This window comes from Dipodomys spectabilis, unplaced genomic scaffold (genome assembly GCF_019054845.1).
Source record: "Dipodomys spectabilis isolate Male_0828 unplaced genomic scaffold, ASM1905484v1 ptg000297l, whole genome shotgun sequence".
NCBI classification, from domain to species: Eukaryota; Metazoa; Chordata; class Mammalia; order Rodentia; family Heteromyidae; genus Dipodomys; species Dipodomys spectabilis.
The window spans coordinates 10,651,584-10,675,991 of record NW_024870974.1 but is presented as its reverse complement, the minus strand read 5'-3'; the positions used below and the strand labels follow the sequence as shown (position 1 = coordinate 10,675,991).

Genomic DNA, 24,408 nt, shown 5'->3' with positions numbered 1-24,408 from the left:
AGTTGGAATTGTTTAGAAATTAATAGCCATATTCATCTAGAAATGATATACTTGCTACTAGCTATGTTGAGCACTGTTTTAACTATCCATTCTTTAGTAAAGATAACAAAATTTCCCATTCTCAAACCAAATAGTTTATGGAGATGAAGTATTTATTGTTAATGATCTAGCCCCTTGGAAAATCAGTAATTGAAAAGAGTTACTTTTACACTATTTAAGGGACAGAACTGCCTGGTAACTGGGTATGTTGGTGATGGTACATGTTCACAATGCCAGTGTTCAGGTGGGTTAAGAGTTCCAGGCCTGCCAAGCTAAGGAGCAAGATTATGCTTCAAAATATATACATTTCATTCATAGTAGATGTATGATTTGGTCACTTTGTAACCAGTTAGGAAATGGATTGAGTTGTAGGTAATTTTAGAAGAAAATTAATTTTGATATGAATCATAACACTATGAAGAGGGGAGAGTGATTGTAATTCAACTCTACTGTCTTTTTTTGGGGGGGACCAGTCCTGGGGCTTGAACTCAGGGTGCTGTCCCTGAACCTCTTTGTGCTCTACCACATGAGCCATCATAGTACGCCACTTCAGGCTTTTTCTGAGTAGTTTATTGGAGATAAGAGTCTCATGGACTTTTCTGCCCAGGCTGGCTTCAAGCTGATCCTTAGATCTCAGCCTCCTGAGTAGCTAGGATCACAGGTGTGAGCCACCAGCACCCAGCTCAACTCTGCTTTCATATATAAGCAGCTGACACTGTCTTTCCAAAAGACAGTGGTAGATATTCATTGGAAACTGGTTATTCATCAAGTCCTATTGTGGAGCTTTGTACTTCATTTACTGTCTTACTATACAAAGATTTTTTTGACCTTATAGAAGCGTGTTTCTTTTTTAATGTGTAATTTCTATCTAAACATAGAACTCTTTGTTGCAGTAGTTTTTTGTTTCAGTGCTAAGGATTGAACCCAGGGCATCAGGAATGTTGGCAAGCACTATACCATTAAGCTAAATTTCTACTCTTGTAATAAATTTTTGTCAATAGAATAGAAATAGTGTTTTTGTCTCTTGGATCAATAATAAAGGACTTCTAAAAGTTAGCATCTCAGAAAATGGCATCTCAAATAGTTGGAATAAAAGATTTTACGTTGAAGTATTTTACCCTTAATTTTCAAGTTATTCTTATTGAACTGTTAGGTGTGGTTTACATATATCCACATAACTTCGTAACCATTGGACATATCTTGAATTTGTTTTAGAGAAGTACTAGTTATTAAATTAATAAGCCAAGGGACTATCGAAGAATCCATGCTAAAAATTAACCAGCAGAAGTTGAAACTAGAACAAGACATGACTACAGTAGATGAAGGTAAGCTGTTGAATGTTAATGTTCATTAGCACATAAATTAGCCTTTCAAGAAGGTAAGAAAGAGTTCTTAACTCTTAAGAATGAGTTCTTAACTCACGTATGCAGTTTGAGTGAAATAGAAGGTGAGCAGACATTTGTCAGAAGTACAACAGTATCAAAGATCAGTTTTGTTTGTTTGGTTTATAAGATAATTTTATTATTGCTTTTTCCTGATGTGGTACTAAGGAATCGAACCCAGGACCTCATGCATGTTAGGCAAGCACTCTACCACTAAGCCACATTCCCAGCCCCAAAGATCAGTTTTGAGAGAGGTGATATAAGCAGGTTGGGGGAAATTAGTCTTGCCCATTCCTTGTCCTACCCCAATATCAGATTATCTCAAATGAAATTTATCCATTTGGATGTAATTTTGTTCACAATTTTATTTATTTTTTCACAGTTTTATGGTTTACATCTCTGTAAGTAATATGTATGAATTTAAAGTTTGAAAAAAAATCAGTGTATTTTATGATCATTTATCAAGAACCATGACATTTATATAATTCTGGTTTGTGTTGTTGTTTTTGCCAGTCTTGGGGCTTGAACTCAGGGCCTGGGCACTGTCCTTGAGCTTCTTTTGCTCAAGGCTAGCATTCTACCACTTGAGCCACAGTGCCACCTCCAGGTATTTCTGTTTATGTGGTACTGAGGAATCCAACCCAGGGCTTCATGCTAGACAAGCACTTTACCACTAAGCCACATTCCCAGCCCAATAATTCTGTTTTGACTAGCCAGTATTTATTGAAAGAAACTGTTTGAACTTAGGTCCTTTCTTAGCTTCTTTGCTCAAGGCTAGCGCTCTACCACTTTAGTCACACACACCTTCACTTCAACTTTTTGATTAGTTGCAGATTTTAATTGTTATGAAGGTGATATACACAGAGGTTACAGGTGCATAGTAAGGTAATGAGTACTTTTCCATTTATTTATTTATTTATTTATTTATTTATTTATTTTGCCAGTCCTGAGGACTGAACTCTGACACTGTCCTTGAGCTTCTTTTGCTTAAGGCTAGCACTCTGCCACTTAAGCCACAGCACCACTCTGGCCTTTTCTACTTATATGTACTGAGGAATCAAACCCAGGGCTTCATGCATGCTAGGCAGGCATTCTACCACTAAGCCACCTTCCCAGCCCCTGAGTACATTTCTTTTGGGATAGTGTCACCCCTTCACTCCCAGTTTTTCCCTCCTGTCCCCACTCATGAGTTGCATAGTTCATTTTCCACACAGTGTCTAGTGAGTACTACTGCTGCATTGGAGATAAGGTTTCTTTAACCTATTCCTCTAAATTACCATAATGCCATTTTTCCATGTAAGAAAATTAGCAGTAATTTTCCAGGTTCTGTCATACAATGTCTGAATCTAATTTCTTCCAGTTCTTTTAATAATTGTGTGTATGTATGGTGTGTGTGTGTGTGTGTGTGTGTGTGTGTGTGTGTGTGTGTGTGTGTGTGTGTGTGTGTGTGTGTGTGTGTGTGTGTGTGTGTGTGTGTGTGTGTGTTGGGGGGAGGGGCATAGTGGTAGTTGTGGGGCTTGAACTCACAGCCTAGGTGCTATCCCTGAGCTATTTTGCTCAAGTCTAGTGCTCTACCACTTAGAGCTAGAGCTCCACTTCAGATTTTCTAGTGGAGATAAGAGTCTCATGGATTTTCCTGCCCAAGCTGCCTTTGAACCATGATCCTCAGACTTCAGCCTTTTGATTAGCTAAGATTACAGGTATGAGCTACCAGCACCAGGCAATTTTTTTTTTTAAACCAGGATCTAGTCAGTTTATACCACAAATTTTAAGGTGTTACCTTATTTAAAAGAGTCTCTTTATTCCTTTCCTATTCCTACATTTCTCCTAGTATAGTGTCTGTACGCTTTGGACAAGTGTCAACTTGGTTTCATTTTGTCCGTGGACAAGCTTGAAGTCTATCAACAAATTCCTTTAGAGTTTATATGGTGTTTTGTGTCATTGTACATATACACATGACATTTCTAGGCAATAGAACCATTGATTAAAAAGTACTCTGGCTGGGCGCCAGTGGCTCATGCCTGTAATCCTAGCTACTTAGGAGTCTGAGATCACGGTTCAAAGCAAGCCTAGGCAGGAAAGTCTGTGACACTCTGATCTCCAACAAACGACTCAGAAAACCAGAAGTGGCACTGTGGCTCAAGTGATAGAGCGCTCGCCTTGAGCTGAAGAGCTGAGGGACAGCGCCCAAGCCCAGAGTTCAAGCCCCACAACCAACCAAAAAAAAGTACTCTATAATTTTATGTTGAATGGGATGTACTGTATGTTCATGCAAAAGTGATTAATTGGCTGTGCTGTATTTTAGCCACATCTAATTTATGAAATTATTCATAGCTTATAGATGTACAGCAAGTCTCAAAGTATTTAAGTTAGTACATGTCATTGTACATAACCAGTAAATAAGTCCATCTTCAAGTAACCTGAGTGCTTAATTGAGTTAATCAAGACTGATTAGATTCTATATGCCTTTGTTTATGACTCAGTGCTTTTACATCTTAGAAAATCTTGATTGCAGTAAACCTCAACTGGTATTCAAAACCCTGTTTCTGTGTATGAGCAAGTCCTATTGTGGGACTCTGTCCATGTCCACCTTCTTGTTTTCCTTACTTTTTGTTTGGTAAGGATTCTGAGGCTCTACTATCATTGTTATCCCCATTCTCTTGTATAAATGTTTTGTTTGTAGTAAACATGAGAGATGCCAACGTGCTGTGTGACTATGATACGATCCAAACTTTTTGAGTATCTTTAGACATCTCCATATGACTGTACCAAATCAGAAAAACCTTAGGTTATACTGGCAGTGGGTGAAGAGGAGATAACCTTAATGCATGTGTGGGGAAGGGAGAAGTTTTAATGGAATGATACTGAAGCAAAGAGATGATTAGAAGATGAATAGGAGTTCACCAAGACAAAATAAAATGCAAAATGAAACGCTGCTTTCACAAATGTTTTAACGCACTTTCTGACCTGCAGGCGACGAAGGGAGTATGCCGGCCGATATAGCCACGTTACTAAAGGCGTCCATGGGCCTGTGAAAGGACAGTATTGACGTCCTAACTGCGGAGGGAGTATCAACTGGGTGCACTCAAGGACATTTGCATTATGATGACCATGGGGCTTATGAACATTTGTAACTTTTTATAATTTCCATATTGCATTTCTCATAGTATGGACAATTTTTTGCCACAAACTGAATTCTCCAGATGCTCAATGAAATTTCGTAAAAAAAAAAAAAAAAGCCACAAATACATAGTCCTGAAGACATTGAATAATCATTTTACAAAGCAGTTTTCTGAATGGGGATTAGTTGGTGATTGTTTGTAACAAATATGCTAATGCTTTAGAAATGTCAGTATTTTTGTAATTATTTCTACCTCCAAATATATATATATATTGTCTCTCACTGGATAATGTGTGTAGATTTTTACATGTGCCTTATTTGACAATGCTTTCGTCTTGGTTTTGCTTGTCTCATTTGAAGTTTTTATGATGTTGAACTGTGCAGCAGTGTAGGTTATATAGCCTTCATTTTTTTTTCCTTTTTTTTTAAAGCAGATGTTCACCAATGTCAGCAAAACTCAGCCTGAATTTAAAGGTGGCATTCCATCCACTAACATCCCCCAGGTCCTCTCTGTATGTACTTCTGTTAGAATGCATTTGTTTGGCTAGGCACAAAGTTGTTTTCCACTGCATACTAACTAAAGAAGCCCTTACCTTGCTCCATGGATTAATTCCTTCTGTTCATTTCCCAACTGCACTATGGTGCGTTTTAACCCTGCCTGTCTTTGTGCATGTTTTGATTGATTTCCTAATTCCTGGCTTTCGGTTCTCTTGAAACTGTTGCCCAGTCACTGCTCCAGTTCTCTTCCTCTCTGAAATACTCCTTATTATCATGAAGTCACAGACCAACAAAATGTTGGGCAGAACATACTAAAGTTACTCCACTTCACAGCACACTGGGTGTGACTTCATATTGAGGCAGCATTATGTACTGTGTGGAAATAGGTCACTAAAATTTCTAGCAAAATGTAATTTGCCAGTTTCCAGAATTTCCAGTACAGGAGCACCTAACAAGAGAGCTATTGCTCAATTCCAATTAAATGTGGGTGACAAAGTGAAATTTAGAAGATATAAAGAAAGAGTTGTCTAGTTGATATTTAACTCTTTATTAAAAACTTTCTTTAAATTTTTGCCTGTCAGTCTGTATTGCTGTTTTTATTATACATTGGTTTCTTTGTGTAACTTGTGAGTTTTCATGTGTTTTATTTGTATTATGTAAATATCATTATAAATAAATTTAATTTATAAATCAAGGATGTGTTAATTATTGGAGCTCTTACTTTTGAAAGGACATCCTAACTTGCTAAGATGTTAGGTAAACTCTTAACTTAGAAGGTGAATGAAGATCTCACAGTGATTGTTTTCAATGTTACTGACTTGTCGGAAGACTTCTTGAAGGTGTACTGAATACATTGATACATTTCAACATTATAGGGCTAAAAGGAATTGCAAATGTCAATACTACCTCCTGCTGCAGCACAGTATGAGAATCACATAGATCCCCTTTCAAAGTCACATGGTAGATTTCTCCTGACGCTACTGTGTTAATGTATCTTCAAGAATAGACTACTTTGGTTGTTGTTGTTGTTGGATGTCATAACCATATTTTCTCTAATGAAATGTAGTTGGGTTCTCCCTGTAACGCTCTATTATGTCTTGGGTTTAATAAAGATATTTGTGATCATGTTGTATTTTTATACCCTTTTCAGTAGTTTCTAACCTTCTTCTTTACCATTAAAAATATATTGAGGGAAATGAGATCATCTTGTATTCTTAAAATATTAACTGTCAAAACAATTGAGACTTATCGATTAGGATGTATTCGTCATTTGGCTGGTGTCAGTAAACATGGTATTGTTACCAGTAAAGAGCAAATGAAGTCAATTTTTAGAGCATTGTCCTTTTTTTTTTTTTTACATTAATCTTCAGTATTAATATTACTCCTTTAAGGACTTTTTCCCAAACCCCAAATAAAAGCCTATTTACATTAAAATGTACACATAGAAAAGTACTCTCATGTTTTCCCTGGGGGAAAAACAATACAAGGTTCTTGGATATCAGCTTTTATATATTAATTATGGTTGAGTTCTTGGTTTTTTAGCTCTAGCATATGTTTTTATTTTTATTTATTTTTGCTTGTCATGGGGCTTTAACTTAGAGCCTGGGCACTGCTTCTGAGCTTCTTTTGTTCAAAGCTAGTGCTCTATCACTTGAGCCACAGCGCCACTTCAGGCTTTCTTCTGTGGTACCAAGGAATCTAACCCAGGGCTCCTTGTGCTAGGCAAACACTCTACCACTGAGCCACATCCCCAGCCCTTATCTTTATTTTTTAATTTATTATTTTATTTTTTTGTCAATTGTGGGGCCTGAACTCGGCCTGGGTGCTATCCCTCAGCTCTTCAGCTCATCTTGTGCTCTACCACTTGAGCCACAGCACCACTTCCAGCTTTTTCTGCTTTTGTGGTGCTGAGCAATCGAACCTAGGGCCTGATGCATGCAAAGCAAGCATTCTACCACTGAGCCACCTTCCCAGCCCATAGCACACATTTTTAAATTACAGAAAACATCTGGTTTATAAATGTAGGGTGCCATTGCTGAGAAAATAGACTTAGCCAGGTGAATGTGTTCTTTCTCTCACCATATAATGAAGCAGCAGTAGCTGGTAGTTGAATTTTATTAAGTACAAATGCTAATTTATTACCATAGTGTTTATTTGTGTGGGAGTTGGTTAGAACCACAGACAATCCTTAACAAGAATGTGGTGCTGGACACCGGTGGCTCACACCTAACTACTCAAGAGGCTGAGATCTGAGGATCGTGGTTCAAAGCCAGCCCGGACAGGAAAGTCCGTGAGACTCTTACCTCCAATAAACCACTAGAAAACTGGAAGTGGTGCTGTGGCTCAAGCAGTAGAGTGCTCGCCTTGAGCTGAAGAGCACAGGGACAGCACCCAAGCCCAGAGTTCAAGCCCCACGACCGACCAAAAAAAAAAAAAAAAAATGGTTTGGAGTTTCCATGAATATTGACCATGTCTATGTGAATCAGGCCTGACCATCCTCAATAGTCAGAATCCTTCAAACTGCGCCCAAGAGTGCCAAGAGTGAAAATTCAGTTCAAGCTTTATTATTTCTTCTGGTTTGGGGGAAGTTGATGGATACAAGTTTTCATCAGAGTACCGGCTTATAAAACTAGTGCAGGAAGTTTCTCAGCCACACAGAGGATGGATGCCCTGGGAGCTGTTTGGCCAACTTGTCAGGTGCAAATGGGGCCCATCCAGCAGAGGGAACATCTCTAATAATCGTTTTACTGTTGGTAGTGGGGCTTGGGCTCAGCCTCAAACTCTTGCTTGGATATTCCTACTCGTGGCTGATGTCCCAATGGGATTATTTGAGACACTATTGTCATCCAAAGTTCCATTTTGGTCTTCATTCTGAATTTTAACTTGCAAGAATGCTATGTATCTGCCATAATAGGATGACACAAATAGTTCCATTGCTCAAAAAGTGTGTGTCACCCTCCCTCCTCACTAACCTAGCAATATTCTATCTTCACTGTCTCCATAGTTCACTTTCTCCAGCATATCAAGTAGCTGAAACTGTAATGGATTTAAGCCAATGGCTCACATTTTTATTCCTAGCTACTTAGGAATCATTGTTCAAGGCCAGCCCAGGCAGAAAATTTCACTAGATTCTATCTCCCAAATAATTAGCAAAAAGCAGAGTTGGCTGTGTGGCTCTAAGGTTAGAGCACCAGCCAAGCAAAGCAAGCATGAGGCCCTGGTTACAAATCCCTGCGCTGAAAAAATGCATGTAACCTAACTATTTTTTTAAAATTTCATTGTAAAAGTAATGTGCAGAGTGGTAAGTCAATGGTAATTACAGTGACGTAAGTCAGGTAATGAGCACATTTCCTTTTGAACAGTGCCACCTGACTTGCCCTCCTCCCCCAGTTGTTGAGTTCATTTCCAACATAGTGTCCAGTGGGTTTTACCATTGAATTGGTTCACCCTTTGTTCCTCCATTTCTGTGCTTCCCCTTCTCCTAGATTGCTAGATAACACAGCAAGACTGTTGTTGAATTCTAGAAACCAGTTCCCATTTCACATCGTCAGCAATAAATCACTTGCTCCCATCCTCACTAGTATTTAGTTAGGGCTGTGTTTGGGATCTTCACTGTTCTAATAGGTGTTCAGCATCTCATCTTAATTTCAGATCCCTGGTTGAGCGGTGTTGGGCACCTCTTTGCATTTTGCCATCTGCATGTCTTGTTTGGTGAGGTATATGTTCATGTGCTTTGCTGATACTTTATCAGTCTTTCAATTTTCATAGCTCTTTGTATATTTTCAATAACATTCTTGGTCAGATAAATGTGCAAATATTTTCTCACAATCTATTGTCTTCTAATTTTCTTGATGTTTTGTTGTTTGCTTTTTGCTGTTGTTTTGTGTGTGTGTGTGTGCGCGCATGTGCACACCCACATGCATGCACACGCATACTCCATAACTTGGACTCTGGGACTCACACTTGTTTAGCTTGCCTGCTCAGCCAGCTCTCTACCATTAGAGCCACACTTCCACTTCCAGCTTCTTCCTAGTTAAATCAAAGTAATAGTCTTACTGACTTTTTTTTTTTGTCGGTCGTGGGGCTTGAACTCGGCCTGGGCGCTATCCCTCAGCTCTTCAGCTCAAGGCGAGCGCTCTACCACTTGAGCCACAGCGCCACTTCCGGCTTTTTTCTTTTTTGCTTATGTGGTGCTGAGGAATCGAACCCAGGGCCTCAGGCATGCAAGGCAAGCGCTCTACCACTGAGCTAACTTCCCAGCCCCAGTGAGTTCCTTCTTTATATTATCTATGTTGGTTAAATGTCAAATGGCTTTATCACTAGTAAAAAGCAGGCAAATACAACTATATACTTCCCTGTCTGTGAATCCTAACAGGAATACAGTTGCCAATCCCTGACATGATTGGTCATTATGTGGATCAATTATGAATGTAATTATTTGTGCTGTGGCCACTGAAGTCCAAACCAGTTTTTTTTTGGGGGGGGGTAGGGGGGAGCTGGGAAGAACTAAAGCTTTTATGCCTCTTGGAACCAGTCAGTAAAGTCTCCATCTATCTTAAACTACTTTTCTTCCATTAGAAATGGAGCATGCTATTCTCAAAGCAAAGAAAAATGTGTGTGTGTGTGTGTGTGTGTGTGTGTGTGTGTGTGTGTGTATACATACAGGTACTGGAAACAAAATACTTCTTTATTAAAGCAAAATGTGGCAAAAACTGAGGTGGAGGTGGGGAGAGGAACAGGCATCAGTCAGCCAGGCGGTGTGGGTGCGTGGGTAGATGTGGGCGTCAGGCAGGTGGGGCTGTCTCATTTGGTGGGGGACCCATGTCTGCCAACGGTGGAGCCTGCACGAGGCATGGCAGAGCTACAGTCTGGTTTGGGGTCTTCTCTGTATCCAGTCAGAGATGGCAGGAATGGCCTGGACTTTCTTCCGTAATGCCCCCAGCCTGGGGTACATGTCTAGCAAGTCAGGCTTCAGGGCCAGAAGTGTGGTACTGCAAATCTCCCAATAGAAATCTGCCCAAGTTACCTATTAAAGGCAATGGAAAACTATTAGATTTTGAACATACCAGTATCTAAATTAACCTCAACTTTGTAATTTTTTTTTTTTAGGACTTGAACTCAATACCTGCTGCTTCCGCTTTACCCACTGAGCCACTCCTCCAGCTTTTTAATTTCTTAATGTAAAAGGTAATTTCTTTTTAACTGAGAAAAACTCTTTTTTAGTATAGAAGCTGAGTGTACATAGGATATAAATCTAAGTGGTATGTAACGCCATACTTCCACTATGACTAATAGTTGTACAGGACTACAAGTTGTATAGGAGAAAGTAAAACAAAAAAATGTTGTTGTTGTTGATCTCCACTTCCTGAGTAGCTAAGATTACAGGTGTGAGTTACCGGCTCCCAGTGAAAGTAAATTTTTTTTGAGTAACATGTATAATATCAGGAGAAATGATTTTCCTGACCATTAGTAGAATCCTAAGATCAGCCACCAGATGCTGGTGATGACCAGAGATTAAACTGTATGATGTTACATTGGTTCTGCATTCATATTTGTAAACGAGAGAAATTCAGATGAGATTGGGTGTGTTCAGGTGAAACGACCATAGACCCAACAGAGAAATTCAATTCTGAGTTATTCTTAGCCTTGTGTGGGTTTGGAATTCAGTGAAGGTGATTGCCTGGCTGTTTCTAGCCATCTATCAGTCAAGTGGCAGCATCGATTATGAGAGTCAGGGTTTAGCCAAGAAATATTTATCAGTGAATTGCTGTGTGCCACACACTGGTCTAAGTATTGGAGAATTGACTAGAGAGCAAACTGCAACCCCCTTTTCTGATGTGGCTTATTTGTTTGTGTGTAGTACTTTTCATAGGCTAGGCAAGCACTTTACTTCAGGGCTGCGTCTTCAACTCCAGGCTTTTATCTTGGAAGAAAACAAATGAAATATACAGAACATAACAAGTGATAGAAATGTGAAATGAGAAACTCATAAAGTGAAGCCATTTCAGTGGTGACAGGTAAGCTGGGCGTGGTGGTACACATCTGTAATCTCACATACACAGAAAGATCATGAGTTCAAAACCAGCCTGGGCAATGAGTCCCTATATCAAAAAACAAAAATAAAAACAACAAACTGGAGACATAGCTCAAGCGATAGAACATTTACCACCTAAGCACAAAGCCTTGAGTCCAATCCCTAATACAGAAACAAGATGTGACAGGTAAGTCAGGGGCTCAAATGTGTGTGTGTGTGGGGAAGGAATGTCATAAACTTTTATAGACATTTATTTTGAGTTATCTCATTCCATTATTGTTGATATTCTTATCAGAGTTTGAATTGTCCAGTCTTTGGCTGAAGGAAGCCTGAGTCACACTGCTACCTCTCTGGTCTTATTTGCTGTTGTTTGCTTCGGGAGTGACAGGGTCTACTCATCTCATTCTTTATATTCCCCTTCCAAGTTGAGACTAGTAAGAACCAAGAATCCCTGGTTCTTTTTAATACTTAAACTAGAAACTGGGTATGAGAGCGCTCAGGACTACTGGGTTTATCATTGCCTCAAAGACAAATGGTGTGCCAGACACCTGTGGCTCACATCGTTAATCCTAGCTACTCAGGAAGCTGAGATCTGAGGACTGAAGTTTGAAGTCAGCCTGCGGGAGTGAGACTCTTATTTCCAATTAACCACCCCAAAAAAACTGGAAGTGTGTGTGGGGGGAGTGTAGTTCAAGTTGTAGAGCTCTAGCCACAAAAATCTCAGGAATAGAGGCTGGGAAGATGGCTCAGTGGTAGAGCGCTTGCCTTGCATGCCTGAGGCCCTGGGTTTGATTCCTCAGCACCACATAAGCAAAATGAAAAAAGCCGGAAATGGCGCTGTGGCTCAAGTGGTAGAGCGCTAGCCTTGAGCTGAAGAGCTGAGGGACAGCGCCCAGGCCCAGAGTTCAGTCCCCACAACCGGACCCAAAAACAAACAAACAAAAAAAACAAAAATCTCAGGAATAGCACTCAGGCCCTGAGTTCGCGTCCCAGGATTGGCACAAACACACACCTTTCCCCCCCCACAACCTAAGATGACAAGCATCATGAGTGTGTACTGTCCCCCTCCAGCTCAACCTAGGGCTAGGGTATCAGCTGAACCTCACAGATTCCACTTCTATCTCCTGCTTCTACACCGCAGACCCAGTACAGCAACACAACTCCTTTGTTTTCTGCTCACAATAATGGACATAATATTATAAAAATGATACCACCAGAAATATTGCTGAGAATGGAGTATAGTTTTAATTTTTTGTTCTACATGAATATCTGTCTTGAGGTGTATAATCAAATTATGGTAATTTTGGGAATAGTTCCTCACTAATAGAATATGGGTTGAAATTATGTATTCTCTACATACTCTCTGTAGCTATTTCACATGCTTTGGCTCATTCTTTCACTGTGCTTTTCAATTTTGGGATAGTTTTTCTTTTTTTTTTTGTCAGTTCTGGGGCTTGAACTCAGAGCCTGGGCACTATCCCTTAGCTTCTTTTGCTCAAGTATAGCACTCTGCCACTTGAGCCACAGCACTACTTCTGGCTTTTTCTGTTTATGTGGTGCTGAGGAATCAAACCTAGGCTTCATGCATGCTAGGCAAGCACTCTACCACTGAGCCATATTCCTAGCCCTTAGGATAGCTTTTTATAAATTGTTGTTATATAATTCATAAAACATTGTACGATTCCAAGGTCAAATCTACTAAAGAACAATAAAAAGGGTTAACTTGTTATTTCTACAGTATAACTCATTCCTCCCCATATGAATAATACTTTCTTTCAATAAAATTTTGGTTTAGTGTTTTATTAAAATATAGGTATATTTATCTTTTGCACTTCTTTGGTCCTGAACTCTGGGCCTGGGCACTGTCCCTGAGCTTCTGTGTTCAAAGGTAGTGCTTTACCACTTGAACCATGGTTCCATTTTTGGCTTTTTGTGGTTAAATGGAGATAAGAGTCTTAGAGACTTTCTTGCCTGGGTTGACTTCAAATGGCGATCTTCAGATCTCACCCTCCTGAGTAGCTAGGATTATAGGTGTGAGCTACCTGTGCCCAGCTACCATAGGTTTTTGTTTTTTGCTGGTCCTGGGGTTTGAACTCAGGGCCTGGGCACTGATCCTGAGCCTCTTTGTGCCCAAGGGTAGTGCTCTACCGCTTGAGCCACCATTGCCTGGCTAACATATGTGTGTGTGTGTGTGTGTGTTCTATGTTATATATATTAACATGTATATATATACATATATTAACATGTAAAACATACTCACAGAGTTATCAATAAGCCACTCTTTGTCCCCTAAATATGCATGCAAATCCTGAAGAAGGCAAGGTGCATCATGAGTCAGCAGGTCCTGGAAAATCTGATCCTATGAGAGAGAGAAGACATCACTTAAAAAATTATAAGAAAAGGAAGTGATTAGAAAAGGAAGTCAGTTTTTCATTGTTTTCTCTCTCATGAGAGAAGAAAGGAATAAAAAGTTACAAGTTTTCTTTATTTGTTCATGTTTGGGATATCTTGGAGAAATCTGATATTCTCTAGACCTTAGTCATTTTTGGGGGGTGGTCAGTCATGGGGCTTGAACTCTGGGCCTGGGCGCTGTCCCTGAGCTGACTCTTCAGCTCAAGGCTAGCACTCTACCACCTGAGCCACAGCACCACTTCTGGTTTGCTGGTGGTTTACTGGGGATGAGTTTCATGGACTTTCCTGTCTGGGCTGGCTTTGAACCATGATCCTCAGATCTCAGCCTCCTGAGTAGCTAGGATAACAGGTGTGAGCCACCGGCATCCAGCTGGTTATAGTTTTAAATGAAGCATTGGAGTGAATCCTGTGTGCATAGAATCTATGAGACGAGGCCCAGGGAGCCAGAAATGTTTTGTCCTTCCCACAGCGTGGCTGAACTTAGCACTGTGGGAAACAAAAAGACACCCGCACGGTTCCCCAGCAGAGCTAGAATCGGGAGATTTGAATGGAACAGGGCATTGCTATTGCTGGTCATCTCTCCTAAACTCTCAATGTGCCTGCCTGCCTGCTAATTCTGTTCTAGTGTGCATTCTTATAGCTTCAAGGACACCAAAGTGTGTTTTTGTGCAGTGTGCCAGGTAAAAGATCTGTGCTAATATGGGCTCCTTTAGTCTGAGTTCCTTACACGTTTGGTGAATTATCTCAATGTAAAATGTAACTGGTAAACAACACAATTATTATTCAAGGTTCATTTGAAAGAACATGCTCCAAAATACTATAAAGAAGAAATTTATTTGTCATTAAATATAGAGCAAATATGATATTTTATTTATTTATTTAGCCAGTCCTGGGGTTTGGGCACTGTCCCTGAGCTTCTTTGAAGGCTAGGGCTCTACAACATGAGCCATAGTGCCACTTCCAGATATTTCTGTTTATGTGGTACCGAGGAACTGAACCCAGGACTTTATGTATGCTAGGCAAGCACGCTATCACTAGGCCACATTCCCAGCTCTTGAGTATATATTGTTAAGAAAATGTTTCTCCAAAAAGAAATGTACTCATTACCTGACATTAAATTGTAATCCCTAGATACAGCACCTTTATAACAACAATACAAATTTAAAAAAATTAAGTTTCTGCCAGGCACTGGTGGCTCACACCTATAATCCTAGCTACTGAGGAGGCTGAGATCTGAGGATCGAGGTTCAAAGCCAGCCCAGACAGCAAAGTCCATGAGATTCTAATCTCCAATAAACTACTCAGAAAAAGCTGTAAGTGGCCCTGTGGCTCAACTGGTAGAGCACTAGCCTCAAGAAAAAGAATCTCAGGGACAGTGCCCAGGCCCCAAGTTAAAGATCCAGGACTGGCACACACACACACACACACACACACACACACCTCTAAACCTACTCAGATGGCTGAGATCTGAGGATCGGAGTTTGAAGCCAGCCCAGGCAGCAAAGTCCATGAGACTCTTTTTTTGTTGTTGCTGTTGTTGGTGCTCATGGGGCCTGAACTCTGGGCCTGGGTGCTGTCCTTCAGTCCTTCAGCTCAAGGCTAGCACTCTACCACTTTGAGCCACAGCGCCACTTCTGGCCTTTTCTGCTTATGTGGTGCTGAGGAATCGAACCCAGGCCCTCATGCATGCAAGGCAAGCACTGAACGACCTTCCCAGCCCTTCATGAGACTCTTATCTTCAGTTATCCACCAGAAAACCAGAAGTGGAGTTCTGGCTCAAAGTGGTAGAATGGTAGCATTGAGCAAAATTACTCAGGGACAGTGGCCAGGCCTGACAAGCCCCAGGACTGACAAAAATAAAATAAAACAATATGTTTCCTGATCAATCTAAGACAGCTGTTGTACACTTCGGATTCAAAGATTTCTTGTTTCTGCTTCCAGAAAATTGTAAAGGAAGTGTTTTTGTGCTGAGATGTCATTGTATACTAACAAATGGATGTTAGGTATTGTGGAAGGTTTGGTTCTTTAAAGCATTGCTTTTATAACCACACTATCAGCCTTCCTGAGTGTTGGAATGGGACCATTAGAATTCCCTCTGTCCGGCTCACCCCTCCCCACCCTGCTCCTGGGTAAGGGAATAAATACAGATGCACTGCTTTCGCAAAGTGGCACCCACTGCAGATTCACCGATTACGGCGGTGATCAGTGACCACAGGTATGTTTTGCCATTAATCAAACATGTGTAATTGCTGTGTGTATTTGATGGTTTTTTTTTTTTCCTACACACATCTAGTAAGGAATGTTTTACTGTCACCTTACTGAATCAATCCTGTCTGCTTTTCCATCCTTACCTGACCAGAAGGTGGCAGCAACTGAACCCACTTCAGAAAGGCCAAGAGCCGAAATGCAGAACTTGATTTCCCTTGTGCAGGGGCGGGGGGGGGGGGGGGGGGGGGCAAGGATTGTTGACTAATTAGTCTGTAGCTACTGGTCCTGTTTCACAACACCTCCTGCCTTCCCATGAGTTACGATAAAGTGCGCTTGCTTGGCTCTGGCAAGTTGTAAGAGGTATGCAAGGGCATTGTTCTTTATGAGTTTGCTCAGGATAATAATAAATACTTTTTAAGGACAATGCCTGTAGAGCACATATGAGGACATCCAAACCAGATGGAAGCTGCATGGCTCCAAATCCCTGCTCTTGCCTTATTGCCTGGGGTCACCCTTCATTTTCACTTTTGGAATTCTAGAGGACAGGTTCACAGTAAGCGGGGGGCATATACAAGAAAAGAGGCCAGCTTCTAGGACAAAGGACTGTCACCAGAGAAAGGCAATGCTTGAGACATCAGGGGAAGGAAGTTCAATATGAAGCTGTGCAAAAAACCTGCCCAGAGAGCCAGGCCCTGGAGGGCCAGAGGTCTCCAGCCCAGACAGCTCCAACAAAAGACTGGAAATATTAGGTGACTTGTGGAAAATTGAGAACCTATAAATAGTGTGCAGACTTGGGAATCACAGTGAGAAAAATTAAGAAAAAGGAAAAGAATGCAGGGACTAACTTTGAGGTAGAAAAGTGAGAAAGAAAACATTAGTAGAACATAGTATACTACAATGTAATTTGCACAGAAATACTAATATAATTGTGGAATATTGATAGACCCACACATGTTTTGATATAATTATTTGGGGAGTTTGGAGAAAGGGAAATAGAAGAAAGGATTATGTAAGAGATAAATTCTCATCGTTACCCTATGAAGTTCAACAAAACCAACTCAAATTGATGGATCAAAGTCATATGTATGTATGCTAAAGAAATATGGAGGTGCATTCAATTGTAGTGGCTCCTGCCTATAAGTGTAGCTACTCAGAAGGCAGAGATCGGAAGGACTGTGATTTATGGTCAGCCCAGGCATAAAGTTCAAGAGTCTAATAGCTGGGCATGTTGGCACATACCTGTCATCCAAGCTAAGGTGGGAAGTATAAAACAGGAGGATCACAGTTTAGGCCAGCCTGAGCCAAAAAATGAGAAGACTACCTCAACCAGGGACAAAAAGGGCTGGAGGCTTGGTTCAGCTGGACAATACTGGCCTAGCAAGCCCCGGGTTATGAGAAACTGCAAAGGGGGAAAAAGGGAAAAGAAATAAAATATAGACATATCCTAAAGAAACATCTGGAGAAGAGCTGATAGGAGGAGTCAAATTTGCTTCAAATTTTAACTTGGATAGTTTTAAAATTAAACCTACATATTATGTAGAGAAACAACTTTCTCAACTTTCTAAAGTACCTAACACAGTGTCTGTAACTCAGTGTGTATGCTTCATAGCATCAATAGTAAATGGATTGCCTTACTTTTACATCTTGCTGCTTCTCTGCCCAAGGAAAACGAGACATGAAATCATCCAAGGTGTCCACAATAGCATCCACTCGACACTGCTCCATGTCTGTTTTCCCAGCCAGATCTGTGGAGTAGAGACCAACTGACCACCTGACCGACACCAACTGACCAACACCAGCAAGGTAAATAGGAAGTGTCTTCATAGGACCAGCACTCTCCAGAGGTCCAGCTTCCATCCACCTGTTTGTTCCCTTTCTCACTTACCTTATTCACAGACCACGTTTATTAGCATCTTATGCGGTCATCATCTTTTCTTTGTGAAATAAGGATATATATTCCAGCTGGGCACTGGTGGCTCACACCTGTAATCCTAGCTACTCAGGAGGCTGAGAATCGTGGTTCAAAGCCACCTGGGCAGGAAAGTCCTTGAGACTCTTATCTCCAATTAAGTACTGAAAAATCAGAAGTGGCACTATGGCTCAATGTGGTAGAGCACCAGCCTTGAGCAAAAAATAGCTCAGAGACAGTGCCCAGGTCCTGAGTTCAAGTCCCATCACTGACAAGGGAAAAAAACCACCAAGATCCTCCAGGTCTGAGCAGCTAGGATTGTTATGTGTGAACCACAGCCACCTGACACAGTTAAACTAATTTAGATAGGACATTTATACTACTCTACTACTTACTTCAATTTTATTTGCTCTGTAGATTTGAATATTACTGTTTCTTAAAGAATACTGAATAAACATCATGTAGTTTATCAGTTGCCCAGACTTTTGAACATAATAAACATATTACCTTTGTTTTTTACCAAGAATCTTGCTATTGCGAGGCTCTGGTGAAGAGTATGTCCGTTGACTTCCAAAACAGGGATCTTGCCAAATGGAAGAGCTTAAAATAAAACAAGAATCAGCTGGGCGTTGATGGCTGTAGCCTGTAATCCTAGTTACTCAGGAGGCTCAAATCTGAGGATCGAGGTCCCAAACCAGCCCGGGCAGGAAAGTCCGTGAGACTCTTATCTCCAATAAAACCACCAGATAACTGGAAGTGGTGCTGTGGCTCAAGTGGTAGAGCTCGAGCCTTGAGCTGAAGAGCTGAGGGACAGCACCCAGGCCCAGAGTGCAAGCCTCACAATCAAAAAAGAAAAAAAAAAACCAACCCCCCCGCCTCCCCTGCTAAGAATCAGTTTTATAATAGAACCAAGAGTTACCACACTCTCATTTCTACTGGTAATTGTGGGAAAATATTGTGACTTTAAAGTCTTTGTGTGTGTGTTGTGCCAGTCCTGGGGCTTGAACTCAGGGCTTGGGTGCTGTCCCTGAGCTTTGCTCAAGGCTAGTGATTTACCATTCCAACCACAGCACCACTCCAGGTTTTTCTGAATAGTTTATTGAGGATATGATTCTCATATCCCAGGCTGGCTTTGAGCCAAGATCCTCAGGATCTCAGCCTTCTGAGTAGCCAGGATTATAAGCATAAGCCACCAGTGCCCAGCTATTTCTTCTTCTTCTTTTTTTATTGTGAAAATACTGTACAGAGGGGTTACAATTACATGGGCAAGATAATGAGTACATTTCTTATCAAGCATTGTAGCCTCCTCCTTTGTTTCCCCTTCCCATCCCTTCCCATCCTCCCCCCGCCCCCCCATCCTCCCCGCTCCCCCCACCCCAGCTATTTCTTCTTAAAAGGGACAGCTGGCCACCTCTGATGCACTCTTTACATCTTGTAAGACTAAAGACAATTAGATGACTGGATGTACAGTCAGTTCTAAAACTGGTTATAAAACTCAGGTGTGTCTTTGTGTTTCCTCTAGTATTAGGAAGTTTGCTAGGTCATAGGTATTCATTTAATTTCCCTTTCCTGCTACTTCTAAACTGAAAGGGAAATTTTCAATCTGCTTGAGATCAAAACCCCTTTATTCCCCTCCCCCCCTTTCCTTAAAGAAGGCAGAAAGGCTGTGCAAGTACATACTCCCTATGTGAATGTGAGTATTACATGTGCCACTTACTTGATTTGACTTTAGGCCAGTCAGCTAGCTCTATCCTGTGATCTTCATATTTTATGTCCAAATAAGCAAATATGTAACGAATAATTTCTGCTCTCCCCCTCATATTGAAATAAATCAGTTTGTAGTTTGGCATGGTTTAATGCTGGAAAGACAAAAAAGAGCAAAAATGTTTTAACAGACTTCTGGACATAGCTCAGTCATTTCTTTTAGTGGCTTTTTAGAAAACTTTATAGCATCTTGTGAGATAACAAGAGATACCAGAGGATATTTTGAAACAAAAATAGTAAGTCACGATCTAGTAATAATATATAGTACTCTACTGCTTAAGCCACAGCTCCACTTCTAGCTTTTTCTGAGTAGTTTATTGGAGATAAGCGTCTCATAGACTTTCCTGTCTGCGTTGGCTTTGAACCACCATCTTCAGATCACAGCCTCCTGAGTAGCTAGGATTAGAAGTCTGAGTTTTCCTTGCCCAGCTCTTTTGCCATTTTGTTTGTTTTGTGGATTCCAGGTTTTGTGAAGTTGCCTGCATCATACAAACCCACCCCATCTTGGGACCTGTGTTGGGATGGGAAGATGGTGAGCCTTTTCCCCTGTCTCTCAGAGAAAGAAGAGAGAACTGCGAATACATTATAATTTTATGAGTTTTCTGTGATTTTATATACATTTTTACATTAATTTCTACTGTTTATGAACAGGTTTTAAGGATCTACACTGGAATATGCATATTGTACTGGTCAGGCAGTTGAGAATTTGAAATTCAAGTCTTCTACGTATTTATTTGGCATCTTTGGACTAGTTTACAGAGGCTCCCTGGATTTCAAAGCACATGTTTAAAACTAAGGGTATGGATGTAGATTTGGAGATTCATTAAGTAATGTAGGCAGGTATGACTTTGAATTCTTTTACTATAGACAAGAATTGACCTTGTGAATCTAATATATTAATATGATCATAATGGTATGACAACTATTCATGTAAAGAAATCAGTTAAAATAGTCATTGTGGGGGGCTGGGGAGGTGGCTCAGTGGTAGAGTGCTTGCCTTGCATGCATGAGGCCTTGGGTTTGATTCCTCAGCACCATATAAGCAGAAAAGGCCGGAAGTGGAATGTGGCTCAAATGGTAGAGCACTAGCCTTGAGCTGAAGAGCTGAGAGACAGCGCCTGGACCCAGAGTTCAAGCCCCACCACCAGCCAAAAAGACAAAAACAAAAAACCCAAAACATTGTTTTGGTAATTAGATATCCATTAAAGGGCACATGGCTGTAGAGGTGATTTTTTTTTTTATTAAATCTTGGAGGAAAAGTTGATTTTTACCTTTTACAAACAGTTCCAGAAAATTTAACTTTTAAATTAGACATTAAAAAATAAATTCTAGATTAATGTTACTTATGAGTATGAACATAATCATCCTAAATAAATGACTAGTATTCGCATTTAGTAGTATCTGAAAAGAAATAAAGGCAAAGTTACTTTTTTCTTTTCTTTCTTTTTTTTTCTGGTCATGAGGCTTGAACTCAAGGCCTGGGTGCTATCCCTAAGCTTTTTTGCTCAAGGCCAGCACTCTACCACCTTGAGTCACAGCTCTACTTCTGGTTTTCTGGTGGTATATTGGAATTAAAAATCTTATGGACTTTCTACTTGGGCTGGACCCTCCGATTTCAGCCTTCTGAGTAGCTGGTATCACAGGCGTGAGCCACCGACCGACACCTGGGTAAGGCAAAGGTTTGAATATCAAGCCTCCCTCTGTCTGATAAGCAACACAAGAATAACATACAGGATATTCACCTGTGATTTGCCTAAATTGGATTTGAATAGCCCAGGGGCACGCCCGTGACCTGTTGGTCTCTTATTTCCTGAGCACTTCATTGAAGAGGCCCATGTTTAGAATCTCTTATCGGGAAAAATGCACGTATTTCCTCAAACAATCCAGACCATAAAATTAAAAAAACAAAAAGTAGATTGATCTCCTCTACACTTGAACTACTGGGCTGTTTTCTCCAAAGCCAGATGAAGTTTCTGCCTCACTAGAGAGATAAAGATTCCCTTTAGAATTCTATTTGAGGGCTGGGAAGGTAGAGCGCTTGCCTTGCATGCTCGAGGCCCTGGGTTCAATTCCTCAGCACCACATAAGCAAAAAGAAAAAAGCCGGAAGTGGTGCTGTGGCTCAAGTGGTAGAGCACTAGCCTTGAGCTGAAGAGCTGAGGGACAGCGCCCAGGCCCAGAGTACAAGCCCCACGACTGGACCCCCAAAAAAAAATTGTGGATAGAATGCTATTTGAAAGGTAAGGTTTCCAGTTTATGGAAGAACACATGAATAAATGACTAACTTGAAAACTCTGAGTGGTAAGTGCTTGCCATACAGATACACATACTCAGGAATATAGCCACAAAAGCAGAAGACTGAAGTTTTCATATATATTAAATTTGTTAGGAAATTTTCTATTTTTCTTGGAAACAATAATGTCTTTGAAAAATTCTATCTTAAAAAAAAAGAAAAATTCTATCTTGAGTACTCCATTCTTTTGGGCTTCTAGCTCTTTTTTTTCCTTATTTTTTTATTAATAAGTTTTGTTATTGTGAAAATACCATACAATTACATGAGCAAGCTAATAAGTACATTTCTTATAGCTCTTTTTAAAATTTGTATGACATTACTATTGTAGGCGATTAACAACAAAAATAAATAGGAACATTCAATCACGGAAGCAATTTTAAAATTTCCCTGGATAAAATACAAATTAGCATGATATAATCCATTTAATTTTGACTAAACCAATGTTTCATCTTGACTAAAACTGGCATCTATAGATTGCTATAAAAATACAGTAGAGTCTAGAAAAAAATAACAATTCAAGTCTGATTCTCAGGCAAAGGAGGCTTATATCTAATTTCTATTTCAAACATCTTAATAAAGATGTCAGAGAATTGAAAATAAGAGAGAGCTTTTAGAATAGTCCTGATAGGCAGAACATGTGCACATAAAAACTAAATACTAACAGTTGTCTTACAATTCATTTCAAAACACTGGCCAAACTGAGTTGTTAATCTTTAAATCAAAGACTTTGGGAACTCAAATGTACTTGGGAATTCCAGACACAGATTTTTTTTTTCCATTCTGCCTAATAATTGTGCCATCTAAGAGACTGAAGTATAAAAACAAAGATTATTTGTGAGTTTGCTGACAGCTCTTCTTTGCTATATGTTGATGAACCCACACAAAATACAATGCTATAAAGAATAATCCTTGCACTAAGGTTTGCATACATGCACTCGGTATTTTGAAGACAAAAGCTGGATTTGGCCACCCTACATGAGAGACACTGCTGTCCACATTGACCAGATTGACCTCAAGTAACAGCAGTTTGTCACTCCCGCACCCCCCACCCCCCCTACACACACACACACACACACACACACACACACACACACACACCCCACACACACACTCCCGAGCTCCCCAACAACTATGGTAAAATTCTGACTTTTCTCCTTTTCCAAAATCCTTGCACATTTCTATTTCACTCCTGGAAATGCTACACTGTTAGTGTCAAATTTTCAGAGAGAAATAGAAGAACTTTTGTTTACAGATTTCAGTCAAACACTGGATGTTTGATTTGAAACTAGCAAGCAGGGAATCTCTGTTTTTTGTTTTTTTTTTAACAAATCCCAACAAAATATCACTTTAAATACTTTCCTCCATTAGAACTGAAACAAGTGGGATCATTAAAAATAATTTCTGACCTGGGGCACATCTCCTAAACTTTAAAAGCGAACAATGATAGAATGTAATTCTTAAACATAGGACATGTCAATAAAATGTATTTTAAAATGAAAGAACACACCACAAATAAAATCCTTAGTTTTAAAAAGAACAAAAAATTATCATGAAGTAACATTTTATACTGCTTTATATATTGAAAATTCACTTTGGGAAGTTCTGGAAGAAACTCTGACTGGGATTGGATTTTTTTTTTCCTGTCAGTAATGACTGTTTTCTCTGTTCACATCCACTTGAAGAGATCTATTATGGTCTCCCCAGTTTACATTTTTACCATTTTGATTTCCAAATGGTATTATTAGCTCACTACTCAATCATAGGATGTGACAGCTGTAAGAATAAAACCTGAGGAAGTGGTCCTGTGGCTCAAGCGGTAGAGTGCTTGCATTGAGCTGAAGAGCTCAGGACAGTACTCAGGACAGCCCAGGGTTCAAGCCCCACAACCAACCAAAAAAACAAAAACAAACAAAAAATAAAACCTGAAGAGGGAAGATTATCTCACCACCTATCTGTACAGAGGTTCAACGGTACCACTTACTTGTGCTGTATCTCTGTGGAGTCTCTAGAATCTTCTGTCCCAGGCTTTGTGGCAGCACTGTGGTTTCATGAGACGATTCTCACAAGCTAATAAGAGAGGAAGTGACTTTCTTCTTTCACTTCCTAGATGAAATGTGCCTGGCCAACAGTTCTGCTTCACATTTCCTAAAATCTCTGTGTATAAATGGCCAGGCTTCGGTGGCTTACAAAATCCTTGCTCCTTTTGGAGGCTGAGATCTGAGGATCATGGTTTGGAGCCAGCCCAGGCAGAAGAGTCCATGAGATGTTTATCTTCAGTTAATCAGCATGAAGTTAGAAGTAGCTGTGGCTAAAAGAGTAGAGCACTGTCTTTAGCTGGAGTGCTAAGAGACATCATGCAGAGCCTGAGTTCAAGCCCCAGTACCAGTGTGCATGCATACACACACACATACAAACACACACACACACACACACTTTAAATAAATAACTAATCCAACCCTTTTGCAGACAGGATAAAGTCCAAGTCACAGGTGCTTGCAAGAAAGAACATGCTAATTATACTCAGTTGTACAGGCTTCTGAATAGGGAGAAAACTCACATCTCATCATATCTTCTTTAAGGATAAGCACTTCTATCTTTCAAAAAGGTCGTTGGAGGTGGCTTTGCTCTCTTCCTCCACACCTGAAGCAGGTGCACCTCCAACAGGTGTATTGTTTACCATGTGTTCCTCACTGCAGTAGCTGACCTGATGGTATTTATTTTATTTGTCTTTTCCCATGGAATGTGAGCT

The 24,408-nt window shown here is 40.3% G+C and overlaps 2 protein-coding genes across 4 annotated transcripts in view; one reads left to right on the top strand and one right to left on the bottom strand.

Annotated features, from left to right (window-relative positions):
• Nucleotides 1–6,165, top strand: part of Smarcad1 (SWI/SNF-related, matrix-associated actin-dependent regulator of chromatin, subfamily a, containing DEAD/H box 1) — a 58,319-nt gene extending 52,154 nt beyond the window's left edge. For both annotated transcript variants that reach the window (XM_042701687.1, XM_042701688.1), the window contains exons 23-24: nt 1,255–1,364; nt 4,395–6,165. In XM_042701687.1, coding sequence (XP_042557621.1) covers nt 1,255–1,364; nt 4,395–4,456 — 172 coding nt within the window. In that variant the 3' untranslated portion in view covers nt 4,457–6,165. The remainder of the gene's footprint in view (nt 1–1,254; nt 1,365–4,394) is intronic.
• Nucleotides 6,166–9,709: 3,544 nt separating this feature from the next.
• Nucleotides 9,710–24,019, bottom strand: Hpgds (hematopoietic prostaglandin D synthase). Of its 2 annotated transcripts, none has more exons than XM_042701689.1 (6): nt 23,641–24,019; nt 19,321–19,462; nt 18,111–18,203; nt 17,330–17,439; nt 13,335–13,433; nt 9,710–10,066 (listed from the first exon to the last, which is right to left on the bottom strand). In XM_042701689.1, exons 2-6 carry the CDS (start codon nt 19,451–19,453, stop codon nt 9,902–9,904), a joined length of 600 nt encoding a protein of 199 aa, XP_042557623.1. In that variant the 5' UTR covers nt 19,454–19,462; nt 23,641–24,019; the 3' UTR covers nt 9,710–9,901. The 2 variants fall into 2 exon arrangements, with proteins under 2 accessions (XP_042557623.1, XP_042557624.1); XM_042701690.1 differs by lacking the exon at nt 23,641–24,019 and adding an exon at nt 20,963–21,003.
• Between the last annotated feature and the right edge of the window lie 389 nt (nt 24,020–24,408).

Excerpts from the sequence above, each read along its gene's own strand:
- Hpgds (XM_042701689.1), bottom strand. The coding sequence starts at position 19,453 with ATGCCAAACTACAAACTGATTTATTTCAATATGAGGGGGAGAGCAGAA. Across the intron at positions 18,204-19,320 it reads CTGGCCTAAAGTCAAATCAA|CTCTTCCATTTGGCAAGATC; the intron begins GTAAGTGGCACA and ends TTTTATTTTAAG. Across the intron at positions 13,434-17,329 it reads AGAAGCAGCAAGATGTAAAA|GATCAGATTTTCCAGGACCT; the intron begins GTAAGGCAATCC and ends TCTCTCTCATAG.